Consider the following 18,812-nt stretch of genomic DNA (forward strand, 5'->3'; position numbering starts at 1 on the left):
AGTCTGGCAGTAGCTTAGAAGCAGAAAACAAAGATCTTCTCTGGGTTGTGTTGTAGCACAAAGCCAAATCCTTGAGGAAGCATTTGGATGCCAAACACAGCTTAAAGCTTCAGATTTGAGCTGGTCGTTCTATACAGAACATTTTCCACCTCCAAAACACTTCACAGATAATTCAAGCAACACTGCACAAAGGTAACAACTTTTTGCACAAAATACAAATTGTGCCATTAAGCTTTCAAAAGTTAAGCCCTCCCCGGAGTGGTTTTAACACTTTCTGCTCACGTTTGAACAGAAAACCCCCTCTAATGCTCCTTCCCCTCTTCTTGTCATCTTTTCATGACCATATGATCCCATGCTAAGCATTCTGTCCACAGCCTCAACCCAGAACTTTTCAGACACAGAGGAAAAAAACAATTGTAAAAGCTACAAGGTGATGATTCTGCAAGGTGCTTATTACCTATGCTCAGGTAACAAGCAAGCCCCCTTATAGGATTCAGATAGATATAAAAACTGCACTGAGGACCAAACCTGGTTCCCTTCATTCACATGAGAAGCTAATAGCAAATCAGTGAAGGCAACAACACAGTGACATTTGGGAAAGACAGAAGAGCATCTGGGTCATATTAGATCCTTGCTGAAATATAGAATTGATTTCCAGTTCTTGACTGATCACTTTTTTTTTCACTTGTTTTTGTGTTGTGGTATAACAGACTATACAAAATGAAATCACTGTCAAGATTTAATGGGCAAAAGGGGAGGAACCCTATTTGTGATAACCACAAGGATTTCTTTCTAGTAACAGCATCTGCCTGCATTTCTCCAACTTGTAGAAAAAAGTGTCCACAAATTACACCACAGCCAAGTTCAGGACGAGTGACAAAAGCAACATCACTGTGAATTAAGGTCTAGGGCAACGTGACACTTTACTTCTGATGTCCACGTCATAAAGTCAATTCTTTTCATGCAATGCTGCATAAATGGTACTTATGTACACAGCAACTTTAAAGCACACGCTTCTGCTTTAAAGCATGTACACTCACAAATGACAGTAAGATCACTTAATCCCTCCAGACTGCACTGAGTATTTAAGATTTCCTCAGCAGCCTCTTTGGCAGTCTTGTATGTTAATACTAGTGTGCTGGTCAGATGTGGTGCCTACTGCAATTAAGACTGTCTGCTCTTGGTTAACTTTTGCTGCCTCTACAATTTGTTTTGGAACATAAGCCTGAAAAAAACAGTTAACCACTCACTGAAAGATCATATACTGCACTTCCATACCCATCAGTGGGACGGAACATCCAGTCATTTACGAATTCATTTACTTTGGCAATGCTTTATCAATACTAGTGGAGCTTTTTTAACAAGGCAGTTTCTCATACCCGTGACAGTAGAAGGATTACTGAGTGAACTGTCAGAGAACCAAATCTCTTGACAAGTTAAAGGTGTATAAAGTCGTGTGGGTATACATCAAGGTACTATACAGAAGATGCAGAAATTGTTGGCAGTATTACTAGGAGCACTTTCATGCCTTATGTTTAGTGAAGCAGTATGAAAGTCTGGAAAAATGTTGAAGCCATGGGGTGGGCTGTCCTGATGTTCAGCAAGACTTATCTCACAACAGTAAAAGTCCACAAGCTGTGCATCAAGTGCTCAGATGAATGAGCAGAACGAGAGTCCAAGAAAGTTTTTTCAAAAGTACTGATAAGACACTTGATTGAGCACAACATGATAGTCAGGGTTTTAGCTGCAAATTAGCAACAATGAAACAGAAACACAGAGGAAGGCAGTATTTTGTACAGCACTGCTGCTACTCTTGTGCATAAAAAATGTCAAAACACATAGAAAGGTAAATTTTCACTGAAAAGGTGTTAATTTTATGCAAGCATAGTGATCCTTCCTGCTTATTTTACTCTTCTTCATTTCCCCATAAAGATCTTTACATACTTGGTACCAAAGAAGCCACACTATCGGCCACAATCCTTGTCTTACTTTCAGTCTCATGGATATATTGAGCTCAGTTCAAGACCCTTCTATGCATGTCAAGACTTAAACTTGTAAAGATATGCTGTGTTGGTTGAGAGCAGAGGAAGAGTCTAAAATACTTGCAGCCATTAGCAAGCCCATTAGGTTCTGAATTATCTATAATTTCCCAGGGGATGACGTCAGAGGTATATATTCTGTTGGTGTTATTCTACACCATAAGTGATACAGGCATATGTGACTGCACACAAAACTGAATTTTGGTGATAAGGTGGCAGAGGGTGAAGAAATGCCAGTTCTAATGAAGTGAAGCTTGCCTACAGTTTTCTCTAGTGAAACAAACCTTTCTTGTATGCATGAGATCTGCTCCTCTTGAACAACACTACTTACTTTTACTTCACATGGGGTAGACTGTGCCCAGCGGTCTCAAGTGTTTCAAACTTCAGCTGCAGGGCTAAGTACAGGTTTTTAAAAGCTCTTTGTTGCTATAACCATTCCCAAGAGGGAAAACCAACAGAACAAAAGCAGTTTCTGGAATACTCTTTGGCATCAACTGGACAGGCAATATTAAGAAAAAAGACCTGAAAAGATACAAGTGGCAGATATATTAGGCTGACAGATATTGGTAAATACAGTAGATGATAGAATATGGTAGATATGACAGAAATCACACAGAAACAACTTTAAAATTTATCTTCATTGTTTCAGGCAGCTGTGAATTGGACAAACACACAGAAGACATTGTTTTCAGGGTATTCTACTGCCAAGTAACTTTTCTTTGAGGGAGGCATTAAATGAGTAACTTCTTTCAAATCCACTTTTTTAATATTAACTTTCTCCTTGTTGTCCTAAAACACAATATGAATATTAATAAATTAAGTCCTCTATTCAGCAGAATCAAGCAATACTTTTGTAACACTCACATTTACATAAACAGAAATTAAGGAACAGAAAATTACTTTTCCACAAATCAAATAATCTGTCATCAAACTAGAAGCAGATCTCCTGTTTTCCAATTTCATACTTAGACCACAAATCCATCCTTCCTCCCTTCTAAGTATTTCACCCACATTCAGGCTACAAAAGTTGACCACAAATCCCACACTACTCCAAGTCACTAAATCACACTATGATATGTGTAGAAAACACTTGATTTGTAGTTAATGGCAAGCATGATCATAGTCTGCATTTGTGGTGCTAAAGTAACATGTATATTTCTTGCAAAATGGAACAGAAGAAAAGAATCCAAGTCCAAATTATCTATGAGACTTTCAGTGTCATTACTTTTTCTCTGGGGTTATGCAATTCTGGTTTTCAACCAGCTTTATATGTGGTATATTTAAAAGTAGTATTTATAAGGTAAATATTATGTCTCTCATATGCTAGGTAAAAATCTCTATCAGTCTCATCCTAATAAGAAAACTATGAGGCATCAGGAAAACACAGCAATCCAATCAGCTAAATCAATCTTGGTACTCCACCTCCCTCTTAGTAAATGTTCTTAAAAGGGTAAAAAAGTCATCAAGCCTGTCAGACACTGTAGCATCCCCTTACCTTCTAAACAGATAAACCCTGTGCTTTAGATACTAGTTCAAAAGCTTCCAAATGCTTTTCCTGCATCAGGTCTTCCAAATTAATTTGCTTTTTCTAAAAAGTTTCTTCCACACATACTTGATCCCTTTTTAAAAACTGTGAGTGGTATTTGTTTTGAAGTTTACTGCATTTCATTACAGTGTAAAGAAGTTATTTTCCCCCATAAATAAACAATAATCTACCTTTCAAAGCTCAGTAAAATTTCACCTCACTTAGTCTGTGTAAGGTCCTACTGTTCCAATAATACACCAAGACCATGTCCAGGTAGCTCTTGAATAGCTCCAAGGATAGAAACTCCTCGACCTTTCTGGGCAACCCATGCCAGTACTCAGTCATCCTCACAATGAAAAAGTGTTTCCTCATGTTCAGGTGGAATCTCCTTTTGTGTCCATTGCTTCTTGTCGGACACCACTGACAAATGCCTGGCTCCATCTGCTTTAAAACTTCCTTTCTGGTATTTGTCCACATTGCTGAAATTCCCCAAATCCTTCTCTTCTCCAGGCTAAGTGATCCTGGTTCTCTCAGCCCTTCCTCTTAGGAGAAATGCTCTTGTCCTTTAAGCACCTTAATGGCCTTTTGCTCAACTCCTCTCCAGTAACTTTGCATCTCTCTTGTATGTGGGAGTCCAGAGCTGGACCCAGCACTGCAGGTATGGCCTTAGCAGTGCTGAGTAGAGGGGAAGGATCACCTCCCTAGACCTGTTGGCAAAAATCCCCCAAATGCAGCCCAGGATACCGTTATCTGCCTTTGCAGTGAGGGCACACTACTGGCTCATGTTCAACTTAGTGTCAACCAGGACCCCCAGGCTCTTTTCTGCAAAGCTGCTTTCCAGACAGGCAGCTGTCAACATTCAGTGCATGGGCTTGTTCCTCTGCAGGTGCAGAACTTTGCACTTTCCTTTATTAAACCTCATGTGGTCCTTGTCTGGCTTTTGCTCCAGCCTGTCAGGGTCCCTTTGGATGGCAGCACGACCCTCTGGCTTGTCAGCTACTCTCCCCATTTGATCTCATCAGCAGACTTGCTGAGGGCATGCTGTGCCCCATTATCCAGTTCATCAATGAAGCTGTTAAACAGATCACAACTCAGTACTGACCTCTGTGAAACTAGCAATTTATACCAATAAAGTTTTCATATGTTTTAAGTCAAAACAAACAAACAAAAATCTCTCATAGGAATATAGTGTAGTAATAGTCACATAAAGCATGTGACTGGTATGATGATAAGTAGACAGTTGCTTGGGAGTCTTTTAATGCCTTTCAGCATTACAAATTTTGTTTGTGGTTTTCATTAGGTAGGATTTGAGAGACAAAGTTGTGCATGAACTTCATGTCTTCAGAATACACTGTGAGAGACTTGAGGATACAAAAGATTTAAGATGGATTTAAGTGCTCAATATGAAAGGAAATTAAGCAGTTCCAGGGTTATCTACAGGTTTTGGTAGACAGTTACTGATTCTTCTATATTCTGCTACAACAATCCAGTAGCATTCAATTTTACTTTGTATTATGTTCTTTTTGAAGCTATATATTCAAACCCAAAAAGTACAACTAACACTTTTGAAGACTTTTATGTGTTTTATGGATATCTTTTGAGATGAGACAATAACTACTGTGCTTGTTTTAAAATGTAATTCAACACATTCCTGAAGTGTTGGAATAAACCACAATTCTCCTGAATTGTGATTTTCATAAGGCAGAGAAATAAAACAGTTCTAGACTGGGAGCACCAGACTAGAAGCTGTCTCCATCAGTAATGAAGAGACTCTGCAGGAGACAAAGTGAGAAAATTTAAAAAAATAGAAAAAAAATTAGTAATGGCTAGCATGAAAGGAAAAGGGAAATCTAAGGAAGAGACTGCAGCAAATCTATTGACAATTTTAAAAACTGGTTTTCAGATGATACCAAAATGTTCTTAGATGAATTAAAACCAGTCCTGTAAAGCTCTACAGAATCCACAGGTAACAGACTTAATGGCAGAATTAATGAACAGTTCTATGGACAGACAGAAGATGGAACTAGGGCAAAGCAATAAAAGTTGGTTCACGTCACATTTCAGAAAGCACATTTTATTCCTGTCTTTTTAGTTTTAATACATAAACAGCCATAAGATCATAGAATGGCTTGGGTTGGAAGGGACCTTAAAGATCATCTAGTTTCAACCCTCTCTGACCATGAGCAGGGACACCTTCCACCAGACCAAGTTGCTCAGAGCCCTGTCCAACCTGATCATGAACACTTCCAGGGATGGGGCATCCACAATTTCTCTGGGCAACCTGTTCCAGTGCCTCACCACACCGACAGTAAAGAATTTCTTCCTAATATATAATGTTTGAAGCCATTCCCCCTTGTCCTATCCCTACATGCCCTTGTAAAAAGTCCCTCTCCAGCTTTCCTTTAGGCCTGCTTCAGGCACTGGAAGGCTGCTGTAAGATCTCCCTGGAGCCTACTCTTCTCCAGGCTGAAGAACCTCAACTCTCTCAGCCTGTCCTCACAGAAGAGGTGCTCCAGCCCTCTGATCATCTTTGTGGTTCACAAGAGCCAAGCAGAGGGGCAGAATCCTCTCCCTCACCCTGCTGGCCACTCTGCTTTTGATGCAGCCCAGGATATAGTTGGCTTTCTGGGCTGCAGGTGCACATTGATGAGATGTGGAGCTTCTCATACACCAACAGGCAGAAGTCCTTCTCCTCAGGGCTGCTCTCAATCCATTCTTATCCTAGTGAGTATGTGTGCTCAGGATCGCTCTGACCCAGTTGTAGGACCTTGCACTTGGCCATGTTGAACTTCAGGTTGAACAGGCAACCCCTCAAGCCTGTCACGGTCCTTCTGGATGTCATTCCTTCCCTCCACCATGTTGACTGCACCACACAGCTTGGTGTCATTGTCAAATTGTCAGAGGATGCACTAAAATCCCACTGTTCATTACACCAACAAAGTTGTTAAACAATGCTGGTCCCAATACTGACCCCTGAGGGGCACCACTCACCACTGCTCTCCACTTGGGCATCGATCTGTTGACCACAACCCTTTGAGTGCAACCATGCAGCCAATTCCTTTTCCACCAAGTGGTCCATTCATCAAATCCATGTCTGTCCAGTTTAGAACAAGGATGTCATGTGAGAGAGTGTCAGATGCTTTGCACAAGTCTAGGTAGCTGATGACAGTTGTTCTTCCCTTAGCAACCAACCATGACTGAGAACTATGCTTGGTCACTAGGGGAACTATTAGAGTTGAAAAGGTAGACAGGAAAGTGTCTGTAAAAAAAGACCTACCTTCTTCCAAGAACCATAACCTGAACCACTCTAAAATATTTTGCAATAATCTGAATAGTGTAAAAGCTACAAGTTTAAACTGAAAAACTGCAAAGGCAGAGTGAAACTATACAGATAAATGAGGTGTAATTTTACCTTTAAGTACAGTTAAAGAATGGCAGCTGCCCATCAGAAAATTAGACTGTCAAGCTTGCAATAGTACTCAGTTTCTACTTATGCTGAAATGAAAGGCAATGATCACCTAAGAAAAAAGGAATACATTTTAAGCATGTTAAATCAGGAAGCAATCAAAAGAAATCCATTTAAAGGGTCAGGTTTGTTTGTACTGTAAATGACACTGAAGATGCTAATCTCTGGCTCTTGCCTCGAGATTACTATTTTGGGATTCAAACAACCAACACTTGAATCCAAACCTAGTTGTCCTAAACTTTTAGTTCATTTAGTTTATGAATCATTTCTCTAAAATCAGTAGCCTTACTGACATGAGTAAAAAGTTAGATGTGCTCACTTTTAGGGCAACTCTACACACTGTATGCAACCCCAAGGAACACCGTACCAATGTGCACTAGGGACATCTTTCACTAAGCAGACAGGTCATAGAAGTTTCTGAAGATTCCTCCTGTATCTCAAAACCTGACTGATTTTCTCACTCCTCATACAGCGGCAGCACAACAGGGTCTGGAGTATTGATTAGAATTAAACTAGCATCTCCTGGCATTTACTGCTTTTAGTAATTTCTTCCTATTTTGCTCCATGGGTGTCAAACTGAGCTTTGATTTTCTTGGTTCAAACCAGCAAATTACCAAATAAAGGTATTTTCTACTGTTTTTCAGTATATGGAAGGTGCATACATACAATTAGGAGAGTCAAACAGCACTTAGAGAAATCTGCTGTAGGGAATGAGTCTAGCAGACTTGATCACCCAGGCATAAAGTGCTACTGTTCGAAAGTACAGCTTGAGAGCAATAGCTAAAATCTTCATCTTACTGCCTTCTGCACTGAGTTGACTCTTCTCTGTAGATGTAGGTAGCTAGTAAGTCCTAGCAATTTTCACAGAATAACAGAATATGCTGAGTTGGAAGGGACCCACAAGGATCGTCAAGTCCAACTCTTAGCCTTGCACAGGACTCTCCCCAAGAGTTATACCGTGTGCCCAAGAGCATCATTCAAACACTTCTTGAACTCTGGCAGGCTTGGTGCTGTGGTCACTTCCCTGTGGAGCCTGTTCCAGTATCCAACCACCCTCTGGATGAAAAACCTCTCTCTAATATCCAACCTAAACCTCCCTTGACACAACTTCAGGCCATTCCCTCTGGTCACTGGTCATCACAGAGAAGAGATCATTTCCTTCCTCTGCTCTCCTCTTCCCTTCACAAGGAAGTTGTGACTGCAATGATGTCTCCTCTGAGTCTCCTCCAGGCTGAACAGGCCAAGTGACCTCAGCCGCTCCTCATACAGCTTCCCCTCAAGGCCCTTCACCATCTTCATTGCCCTCCACTGGATGCTCTCTAATGGCTTAATATCTTTCTTACATTGCAGTGCCCCAAACTGCCCCAATATTCAAGGTGAGGCCAGACCAGTGCAGAGCAGAGCAGGACAATCCCCTCCCTCAACTGGCTGTCGATGCTTTGCCTGATGCCCCCCTGGACACAGTTGGCCCTCCTGGCTGCCAGGGCACTGCTGACTCATATTCAACTTGCCATCAACCAGGACCCCCAGGTCCCTTTCCACAGCACTGCTTTCCAGCATCTCATTCCCCAGTCTGTCCGTACATCCAGGATTTCCCCAGCCCAGGTGCAGAATCCTGCACTTCTCCTTGTTGAACTTCATACAGCTGGTTGATTGCCCAGTCCTGTAATTTGTCGAGGTCTCTCTGCAGGGCCTCCCTGTCTTTGAGGGAGTCAACAGCTCTTCCCACTTTTGTATTGTCTGTAAACTTGCTCAGTATCCCTTCCAGTCCTGCATCCAAGTAATTTATGAAGCTGTTGAAGAGCACAGGGCCTAAGATGGAGCCCTCTAGAATCCCACTAGTGACAGGTCACCAGTCTGATGTCACCCCATTCACTGTTACCCTCTGTGCTCGACCCCTGAGCCAATTGCTCACTCACCACATGATGTGTTTATCCAGCTGTGTGCTGGACAGTTTGTCCAGAAGGATCCTGTGAGAGACAGTATCAAAACCTTTACTGAAATTCAAAAAGATTACATCAACTGGCTTCCCTTGATCAGCTAGGTGGGTTACCTTGTCATAGAAGAAAATCAGGTTTGATGAGCAGGACTTTCCTCTCACGAAGCCATGCTGGCTGTGACCAATGACTACGTTGTCTTTCAGGTGTTTTTCAGTATTTCCCAGAATAATTTTCTCCATAACTTTACCAGGCACTGACTGACAGGTCTGTAGTTTCCAGGGTCCTTCTTCTTGCCCTCCTTGAAAATTGATACAACATTTGCCAGTTTCCAGTCAACTGGGACATCTCTGGATTCCCAAGACCACTCAAAAATCATCAAGAGAGGTTTTGTGATGACATCAGCCAGCTCTTTGAGGATTCTTGGGTGGATTCTGTCAGGCCCCATAGATTTGTAGGGATCCAGCTGGAACAGCAGTTCCAACAGAATTTCAGGGTTGACTGGGAGTTGATCGTTCTCACAGTCATGGTCCTCCAGCTCAGGGCACTGAGACCCCCTTGACCCATCATCTGTGTTGAAGACAGAGGCAAAGAAAGTGTTAAACACCTTGGCTTTGTCTCTGTCCCTGTTTGTAAGGTGACCATCCTCATCCTGTAAATGGGCCAATGATAGTTCTGTACTGCCTATTGCCATTAATATATTTGAAAAAACTCTTTTTAATTCCTGCCACACTTCTGGCAGCTTCAACTTCAGCTGAGCTTTGGCCACAGGCCACACAAATTTCTTCCCTACAGTGGTAAGCAGCATCTCTGTATTCTTCCCATGTCACTTGACCTTGCTTCCACTGGGCATACACCTTCCTTTTTTGTCTTATTTCCAAGAGAAGATTCCTGTTTAGTGCATTTTGTGCATATGTGTGCCTAGATTTTCATGGTTAACAGACAAACTTCAGAGAGACATTAACATTCTTCAAGGTTACATTCATAAGACAAATTTTAAAACTATATTCTATAGTGATTTCCACACAGCACAGGAAATTCTGTGTAAGGATGGTAGAAATGGTGCTGTGTTATCCTCAGAATTTGAATGCTCCCACTTCTTTTAGGCAAGGTAAGTGCTAACATCAAATTAATTAGATTATTTATGTCTGTCAGGTAGGCAGTGTACATGTCAATGGCATTTATTCTTGTAACAGTAGCTTTTGTGTATACCAATAGTACACAGATACCCTGCAAATGCAAACTTACCAAGAATTAAAAACAACTGCAGTTACAAATTCCCTCAGTAAGGATTATTCAGCTGGAACATGTTTCACTTCAGAGGGCTATTTGGTATTTACTACAGAGCACATAAAAGCGATCCAATTGTAGTAAAGATTCATAAACCAACCAACTTGCATAATTGCTTAAAATCCCTTTAAAAAGGATTTTATTTTCCAGAATCCTACTTTGAACGTGAAATGTTATTCCAACAGGGATGAGGTATCTATTTATAACCAAATGTTTCTGTGTAGTGGTCAAATGCAAAAGAAGAGGAATTGAATGTTTATTTTAGTCTTGATTTTCTTCCAATACCTTGTGTAATTTGTCCTGAAATTCTAATTATATCCCCCTATATAAACACTGCAAATATGAAAACCAAAAGACTATTTGCTACAGCTTTTTTCCTCCTTTTTTCCAAAGTAAAGAGATGCCTGTGGTCAAATTACTTAATGAAAAGAATTCAGTGTGTCAGTGATCATTCCAACAAAGAAAACATGTCCATTTACAGTATTGTTTAACTATTTCTATGTTGGTGACCACATTAAATGGGTATTTGAATGGAAATATGCCAGATGAATAAAAACAGCCTTCATGGGTGCCAAACATTAGCTATTTCTACAAAATTAGCTAAAGTTTGCAAAATTACACACACCTATTATAAGTGCTGGCCTCTTAGGCAACTCAGAAGTCTATTGCTGATGTGATTTTAAGAAAGCAATGCCAATAAAATACACCAGGAGTTACTACCAGCCCATTATGTCATCATCAAAGCTTATGTTGAACCACAGCAATATATATGCATTATAGCTCAGGAACTGTGGCACAGCAGGAGTATAAAAATGGTTATCTATTCATGAAAGAAATCTACACTTTATGCTGAAAAGTAATGTTAGCTGGACAAAACCCATAATAACCAGAAGCTGTGCAATTCAACAGCTTTTTTGTAGTTGCAGAATAAAATTGAATAAAAGTTAATTTTAGGAAGTCAGCCACTGCAGACCTCAATTAAAGGAAGGTGCCTGGGATTTGCAGTAGTGAATCGGAACTCTGATTCTTCTGGTTGCCAACAGTGGGCTGAACTGAAGGCCTCTGAGAAAGGAGCAACAAAGTTTTTAATGAATAGCAGTTAGCTGAAAAATCTTGGCCTAAGTTCTAAACCATGAGGCTTCTATCCCTCATGATCCTTCCCTATCATCCGTTAAAACTATGTGTAACTTCATTATCCTTATTTAAAAACCCCTCTATTTAAATTCTTGATTTAAAACCTAGCACAATGGTAGTTTGTCATAGGAAATTTCACTGGCTAAATACAGATGCCACAAAGAAACATGCACATTATAAATACAGTCACTTGGCTTTGAGTTTGCAAACTTACCGGCACCTCTAGAGTGCTACACAAAGATGGCTATGTTATCCCAGACCACCATTTTTGTATTTTCTTTGCAAAATAATAGTATTCTTTGTAAAAAATCACCTATATGATTTTCTTCAGCTGATGCTTGTGTTTTAATATGTATTTTTATATATACTGAATGCAACCAGATTGGAGATCAGCTTGTCACAAAAAAAAACCCACAAAAAAACCCATAAGCAGCTCTTACCTCTATGAGTTCAAACAGCCACAGATAAGCCAGAAATGGTCCACAGTCCAGGAAATACCAGATTAAAAACCTTTCTACTAACATATAGCAAGGTAGGGAAACAAAATTGCTAGAGGGAGAGAGTTCCACAGCTAGGGTATGTCAAATACCCATCCTCCATTCGACTCATGCTTCCCTCTCCACATTTATACCTCACTGCTCCTCTCCATATGCCTGCACCAGAAGTACCCCAGCTCTCTTGAAAATATCAGGTTAGAACATCTGGTCATTGGAGTAGCCACTGTGTGAGGTTTTCCTCTTTTTTTTTTTTTTTTTTTTTTTTTTTACTCAAGTAAGTTAACAGTTGCATTTTAGACTTGTTCATGTTTATTTCAGAGGTCAGAAAACTTACCTGTTTACCTGTTTCTTCCATGTTTAAGACTTCCCATCTTACTACAGCCACAACCTGTTTCCCCGACTTGGACGCAGTTCTCTAACTCATATAAATCCATAGGAGTAGACAGGACCCATCTGAGAGTATTTGGAGAGCTGACTGGCATCATCATGAGGCTGCTGTTTACTGTCTTTGAAAGGTTGTGAAGCCTGGAGAGGTTCCCCAATCATTTCAGCAAGAAGGACAACACAGGTAACTACATGGAGGTCACTCTTTCTTGGTCTCTTGGAAACCCTCTACCCCAATAAAGAATTACAGTTTGTTGCTCTGTTGGCACCAGGCAAACAGGACTTGAAGTACCTGCAAATTGTCAGTCACTGCTGGAACTATAAGGAACTATAAGATCTGCCAGTGTCATCTTGGCAAGGATTTCCCCCTCAATGTACACCACCAAGAAGTGACATGGAGGGTCATGCTAACTGGAGCATCAAAGCAAGGTCTGTGCTTCAAGTTAACAAACTCCCAGTCACCAGAGCCCTCGGAGTAGGACTCCCCATGGCTTGGTAACATTTCATGCCCAGGTAGCAGGAGTGCACTTTGCACCTTCATAGAGTTCCAGAATGCCTTGCCTTGGAAGGCACCTTGAAGATCACCTAGTTCCAACCCCTTACCATGGGCAGGGATGCCACCGGCTGGATCAGGATGCTCAGGGCCCTGTCCACCTTGGCCTGGAATGGGGCCTTCCAAGGACGGGACATCCACAGCTTCTCTGGGTAGCCTGTTCCAGTGTATCACCACCCTCACAGTTCTTCCTAACATCCGATCCAAATCTCCCCTCTTCTATTTGAAACCATTTCCCCTTTCTCCTATGACTCTCTGCCTCCTTTAGACACTGGAAGGCTGCAATGAGGCCTTCCCAGAGCCTGCTCTTCTCCAGGCTGGACAGCCCCGGCTCTCCCAGCCTGGCTGCAGAGGAGAGCTGCTCCAGCCACCTGAGCATCTCTGTGGCCTCCTCCAGCCCCACTCTAACAGGCATATCCTGCCTGGATGCAGCACTCCAGATGGGGCCTTCCGAGGGCAGAGCAGAGGGAGACATTCACCTCCCTCCACCTTCAGCCTGAGTAACACTGTAGCCTTTCCACGGCTAAGGAAACTCAACCTATTAGAGAAATATATATTAAGGCTGTTCAGAGTAAGTAAAAACATTTCTGACCTCCCCTGATGGTAGTCAGTAGTGAGTGGCTTGTTCTGCAGAACTAAAACCCAGGTAGGTTTCTTTTTGCTGGGGCTGCTTTGCACCTTCCTTAATACCTTCCTAGTACTTCTCTTGGCAAAGGATGGAGGCTTCGCAGCATCTTCCATCCTCCAAAAACCTGGATATGCTTGGGCCTCCTCCAGTTGCCCAGGCTTGGCTGCCAGCTGAGGAGTAGGAAGGCTTAGCACTGGAAGGAGTGGTTTGCTGGGGGTCTGGGTGGTATTTCAGCAAATCTCAGTCCCTGGTCCTTGGCACGGGATGATGATGGGTCTCACTGAGTAACTACAGCCTGTCAGGTGAAAATTGTTATTGTCCTATAGCTGTGTTCCTTCGCTTTTGAGAGATGCTGCTTCCAGCTGCTCCCTCAGGTAGTGTTAATACTTGGAGTCTGTGTTTTCTAAGTGAAAATGAGTAACATTATTCCCAAGCGGAAAAAATGAAAGTGAAAAGGCATCACGTTCGCACGGCATAACACGTGCCCGTGATGGGGACAGGGACAGCAGCTTACCAACATTCAGGAAGGCTCACTCCTGTTCTGCTCTGCAGGTTTCATGTCCAGGAAAACACATTTCAGGCCTGAAATACTGCAAGTGAAACAGAAACCAAGGGAGGTTGCAACTTCTGATCAGCTTTTTAGAGGCTAATATTGGGATAATGTTAACTCCTCTCCTTTTATTTTTTTAATTGACCTGATAGTTTATTATAAAACTATCCTCAATACCCTTACCTATTTCAAAAATACAGGTATTTTCTTAAATTCACTTTGAGGAGAAGACTGCAGAGCAGGATATTTCATTCAATTCCTCATTAAATAAAAGCTATAAGCAAAGAGAAAATTATTTTGGTTTCAGTTTTATTCTTTGTGTAGCATCTTAATATATTAATGTAGAAAGTTTAATTTCTTTTTATGATAATTGTAATAAGCTGAAACTTGCTAAGCATAAGCTACTGAACCGAAACCATGACAGCCAGGTAGTTTAAGTGCAAGTCTGAGCATGGAAAGTTTGGAGGTTGTCTTTATTTTATTAGAGGTATGTAAGTAATACCAGACATATAGAGAGGTAAACGTACAGTACCTAAGTTTTCCTTTTGTTAGAAAAGAACGGTAATAAAATCACGGGAACTTAGACTGAGACTGTATTTCAGGAATTTGTTATGACAGGAAAATGCTCCCAGGCAAAAACACTGAAAATAGTATCTGGCTTAAAGGAAAATGTGTTTTTCGTTGTGCTGACAACTGAGCACTAAGACTGAAAACAACTTCAACTGTTCAGTTACTTTTTGCTAATCAATGCTTTTCTAGCTCAATACTTTTTTCAAATTATATATATATTCATTGAAAGGGTAAATTACTAACGCTAAATCAAAATCTTAAAGAAAATAGCCGCAGCTGGTGTCTAGCCAAACTACCATCTATTTAAACCCATTATAAAATCAGCTGTATGCCATTTCATTGCAGGTTACTTAAAGCTCAAATTGACTTGACCTAAAAGGTTTTTTAATTGTTCTTTTCAATGAGAATACCTGGCACATCATGTCACCTAGGAATACAGCTATTTAAAACAACATTTCTGCTTATTGTCATTGCATCCACCAGGTAGCTAAAAGTCAAGCAATAATGAGGAATGGAAAACATCAGTCTAAAATTTATGGCCATTCTATGAATAAATCATTTTGTATGTGTCTTTCTAAGAATGATAATTGAGTAATTTTGACAACTTGTAATTTATCTACTAGGAATGTCCCTTGTTTATTACTACCCCTGCCTAAATATGGCAACAGAACTAAGGAAGCAGATCATTAACACACTAAAGACAAAAATGAAAAACCAAAAATAAAGATACATGTACACACAGACAACTCATTTTAACAGACAGAGGAGCTCAGTTCAGTTTGGTCATCTGTTCCTGTTACAAGCTTACTTTTTCCAGGATTACAGGCTACAAGGGTAACATAGAAGAAGACTGTCAAAATGATTGAAAATTATGACTGTGCTAGGACAACATTTTGTTCATCCTATAGCTGGTCCCAGTGGGGCCAGACACAAAACAAACACAAATAGTATTTAGGTATGCACCTTGGACATCAAACTAGCTCCTTGCATAGCAAGCAGCTAGAAGAACAACAGCTGTTCACTCACCAGGACCACGCTGTCTAGTCACCTTGTTTGGGGAAGCCTAGGCTCTATTAATTCCTCACCATTTATGTATACAGAAACATAGAGCAAAGTAACATACCTAAAAATTGTGTTCACATTTCTAGAGAAAAGTACATGGCAGAGTAGCAATTTACTCTGTGGTAAATTAGGTATTATCAGTTGTTGCAATTATCTTCTGCTTTTTTATGCTTTTTTTTCATCTGCTCCTCTTCAGTTTTCAATAAACATCATTTCATCTCAAGTATCATTCTTTATTATTCATACTAATATAGCTCCATCCTTAGATATAAGGAGGATTCTGTTCTGAGAAGAAAAGAAACCAGAGCCCATTGATGCCAATAGCAACAAAGTCACAAAGCAGTATTACAAATGGAATGCAGTCTCACTAATCCTGTAAACCATCAAGATGACGGATACTGTGAGATGCCATCAAAATATTCCCAATCTCTAGGGGGAAAAAAAAAAATGCCACAAACTCACTTTCTATAGTTTGGCTTATCCAAGAAAAATGGGATGTCATGATGCATATAAACGCAGCTCTACTTTTACTCCCTTGCTTCTATAAACCTTTTCCTCCTGTGAAGCCTATTTCTATGTGGGGCAGCAGATATAAAATAATTTACTTAAGTCACAAATAAGAAACACCTGTGGGAAACTGTCATCAACATGAAAACAGGTACTTTAAAAAAATGGGGGAAAAAATCCACCACATGAAACAGAGATTGGTATTCGGATTCTTGTGTGACTAATTATTTTTCTTGACCATTCAAAGCACCTAATAACCTCTTAAGACTATTTGTTCAAATAAGGCTCCTTTTCCAACTCTCTTTCTAAGAAATATTGAAATTTTTATCCTTTATTCAGTAACACACATGCTCCCTGTGGCACATCCCATATTCTTTCTTTTCAGGGAGATCCAAAAACTATTATAGACTATTGATATAGGTATTGTAGAAACTGTGAAGCATGTAACAGCACAGATCTTTGCTCTACTGAAAGCCATTTATTACTGCATAACATCAGATCATGCCAAATATTCAACATCACCATAATTAAAACATTGATATTGCTACCCATTGCCTGGAGCAGAGCAGTATGAAAATCCTTACTGTAAACAGCATCAAAGTTTCCAACAGGTATCTCATCTTGATGAGTTCTTCCTTCAGCACAAAAAGGCCATGAAGAAACATTTTCTCACTCCAGAAAAGTAATTTAACATGTTCAGATTGACACACCACCATCTCAGAAAGCAAGTTCTCTTTGGGCAAGTATGAAAGAAAACCCTGGAGATAATTGGTATCACCATGTATTTTATACCTGCCATTTATACCATTGCCATACCAACCTCTAGTTACTCCTGTAACTATAAAAAGTTGCAGAACTCAGGCTAAAGGTATGAATTCACTCCTACTTGCTCACTTTTATGCTTCTAAATAAGTGGGCAGCATCCTTCAGTTTTTCACATGAAAAAACCCCCAAGCATTTAGATCTTTTAGATATCTAAGTATCTATGAAGAATAAAATATTTCAGGATCCTTTTTTCCTCTCTAATATCTACTGTTTGTAATTCAGCTTGCCACATGCACTGAAGCTATGTTCACAGTTTTCAACCTTACAATCATTTAAATTAAAACATGGCAGAATTCATAAAGATGTAAAACCCTTAAACATGCAGCAAAAATTTCATTAGGAGCTATTTTCCATTGTGTTAGTGTCAACGGATGATTTTAAATTAGGGTAGAAAACTGAACACAGAAGGCTTATTTTCATTTTAGAGTAACATGACTGTGACTGATCTTTTCAAATTGTTCCACAATCGCAACTTGGACCAAATTTTAAACTGAATACAAAATCAATGAAGATAGAGTATATAGACACAGGAACTATTCTTAAAAATTTCTTCTGACAGCAGAGTTTCTTACAAATAGGAAACAATACACTTCAATTAGCAAAGGTGATAATGAAGTATGCATTTGCTGACATCATCACTAGCTCCCACTCTCTGGTCAATGGATAACTAGGGGCTTGATTTCTTCAAACACAATTTCAAATACCTGCTAACAGAATTCTTGTGTAATACTTAAATCTTGTTAAAAAATGACTAGCAAGTTTGAATACATTTTTAATAAACAGAATGAGGCCCAAAGTAATCTGATGAACTTTTATTAAAAATAATCTTCCTACAGTAGTATGGAATTCTTTAGCAAAGTCAAGCCACCACCTGTTCCACATCCTTCTTCACTAACACCGTAAATCTGATCTTTTCTGTTCCTCTAGTGATCAGCACTTCTGGCTGATAACTGCTCTGCTTATAAATCCAAACGCAGTTTTTGACCATGAACGCAATTTTCAAGCAGCCAAGAAACAGCTTTACTGAAAAGGAAACCACCTTCCCTTCAATGAGACCAACTTTTTTCTAAATCTTTACAGATGGATATAATTCCATGCACAGTCATTAGATCCAGAAACTTCTCAGAAGAGAACCAAAAGTTGCTTAATGACACATCGCAAGTTGATTTGTGATGCTCTGCATGCAGTTTGCTTTTTAAGACTTTTTGGGCTGCTTCCTTTTCCGAGCGCAATGCATTCAAGATGCGTGATGTCTGGTTCCCAGCTCTGCTTCTATCTGCTGGATGTCATTATGCACTGAAGATTTATGTTCTATTTCGAATCGAATGCAAGTTTCACACTCTAAGTAGGGGTGCCCACAAACATATTGTTCTTTGGAGAACAACTCTCTGGCTCCATAGATATAACTTGGACAGAGTAGTTCTGTTCTTCTGCAGCCCATGCCCGATCCAGATCCACAAGCCCCATACACTGTTTTCCTAAAAGGAGAGCAAGGGAGAGCATGGAAACTCAGAATGTAGAAACGTTATCAGAAACGTGCACTTCAATATTTAATGTTAGGAAAACACATCAGTAAGCCATCTAAAAATCCACATCTACTTTAAAAACCATCTTAATCTGTTTTACTTCAAATAGACACTCTTTAATAGTTCCAAATCACATCTGTGACTTGTAACCCTCATTTAGCAAAGATCTTGAGAAGATTATTAACTCTTTATCTATGGAAAAAGCTTAAAAACAGTCGTGCCTTTCTTAAAATGTACAGAAAAATCCATACTTTAATGTAAAAGCCACAGGAGGAAGAAAAATGCTTTGTTTACCCCTTAGCTCTCTGAATTTCCAAAC

At 40.0% G+C, this 18,812-nt stretch overlaps 1 protein-coding gene across 1 annotated transcript in view; it reads right to left on the reverse strand.

The window, feature by feature from the left end:
• Positions 1–17,764: 17,764 nt before the first annotated feature.
• The window catches only part of GSTCD (glutathione S-transferase C-terminal domain containing), a 61,326-nt gene continuing 60,278 nt past the window's right edge, over positions 17,765–18,812 (reverse strand). Inside the window, 1 exon segment of the mRNA XM_032685210.1 lies at positions 17,765–18,445. Within this exon segment, the coding sequence (XP_032541101.1) occupies positions 18,309–18,445 (137 nt within the window). The 3' untranslated portion in view covers positions 17,765–18,308.

This window comes from Chiroxiphia lanceolata, chromosome 4 (assembly GCF_009829145.1).
Source record: "Chiroxiphia lanceolata isolate bChiLan1 chromosome 4, bChiLan1.pri, whole genome shotgun sequence".
NCBI lineage: Eukaryota > Metazoa > Chordata > Aves > Passeriformes > Pipridae > Chiroxiphia > Chiroxiphia lanceolata.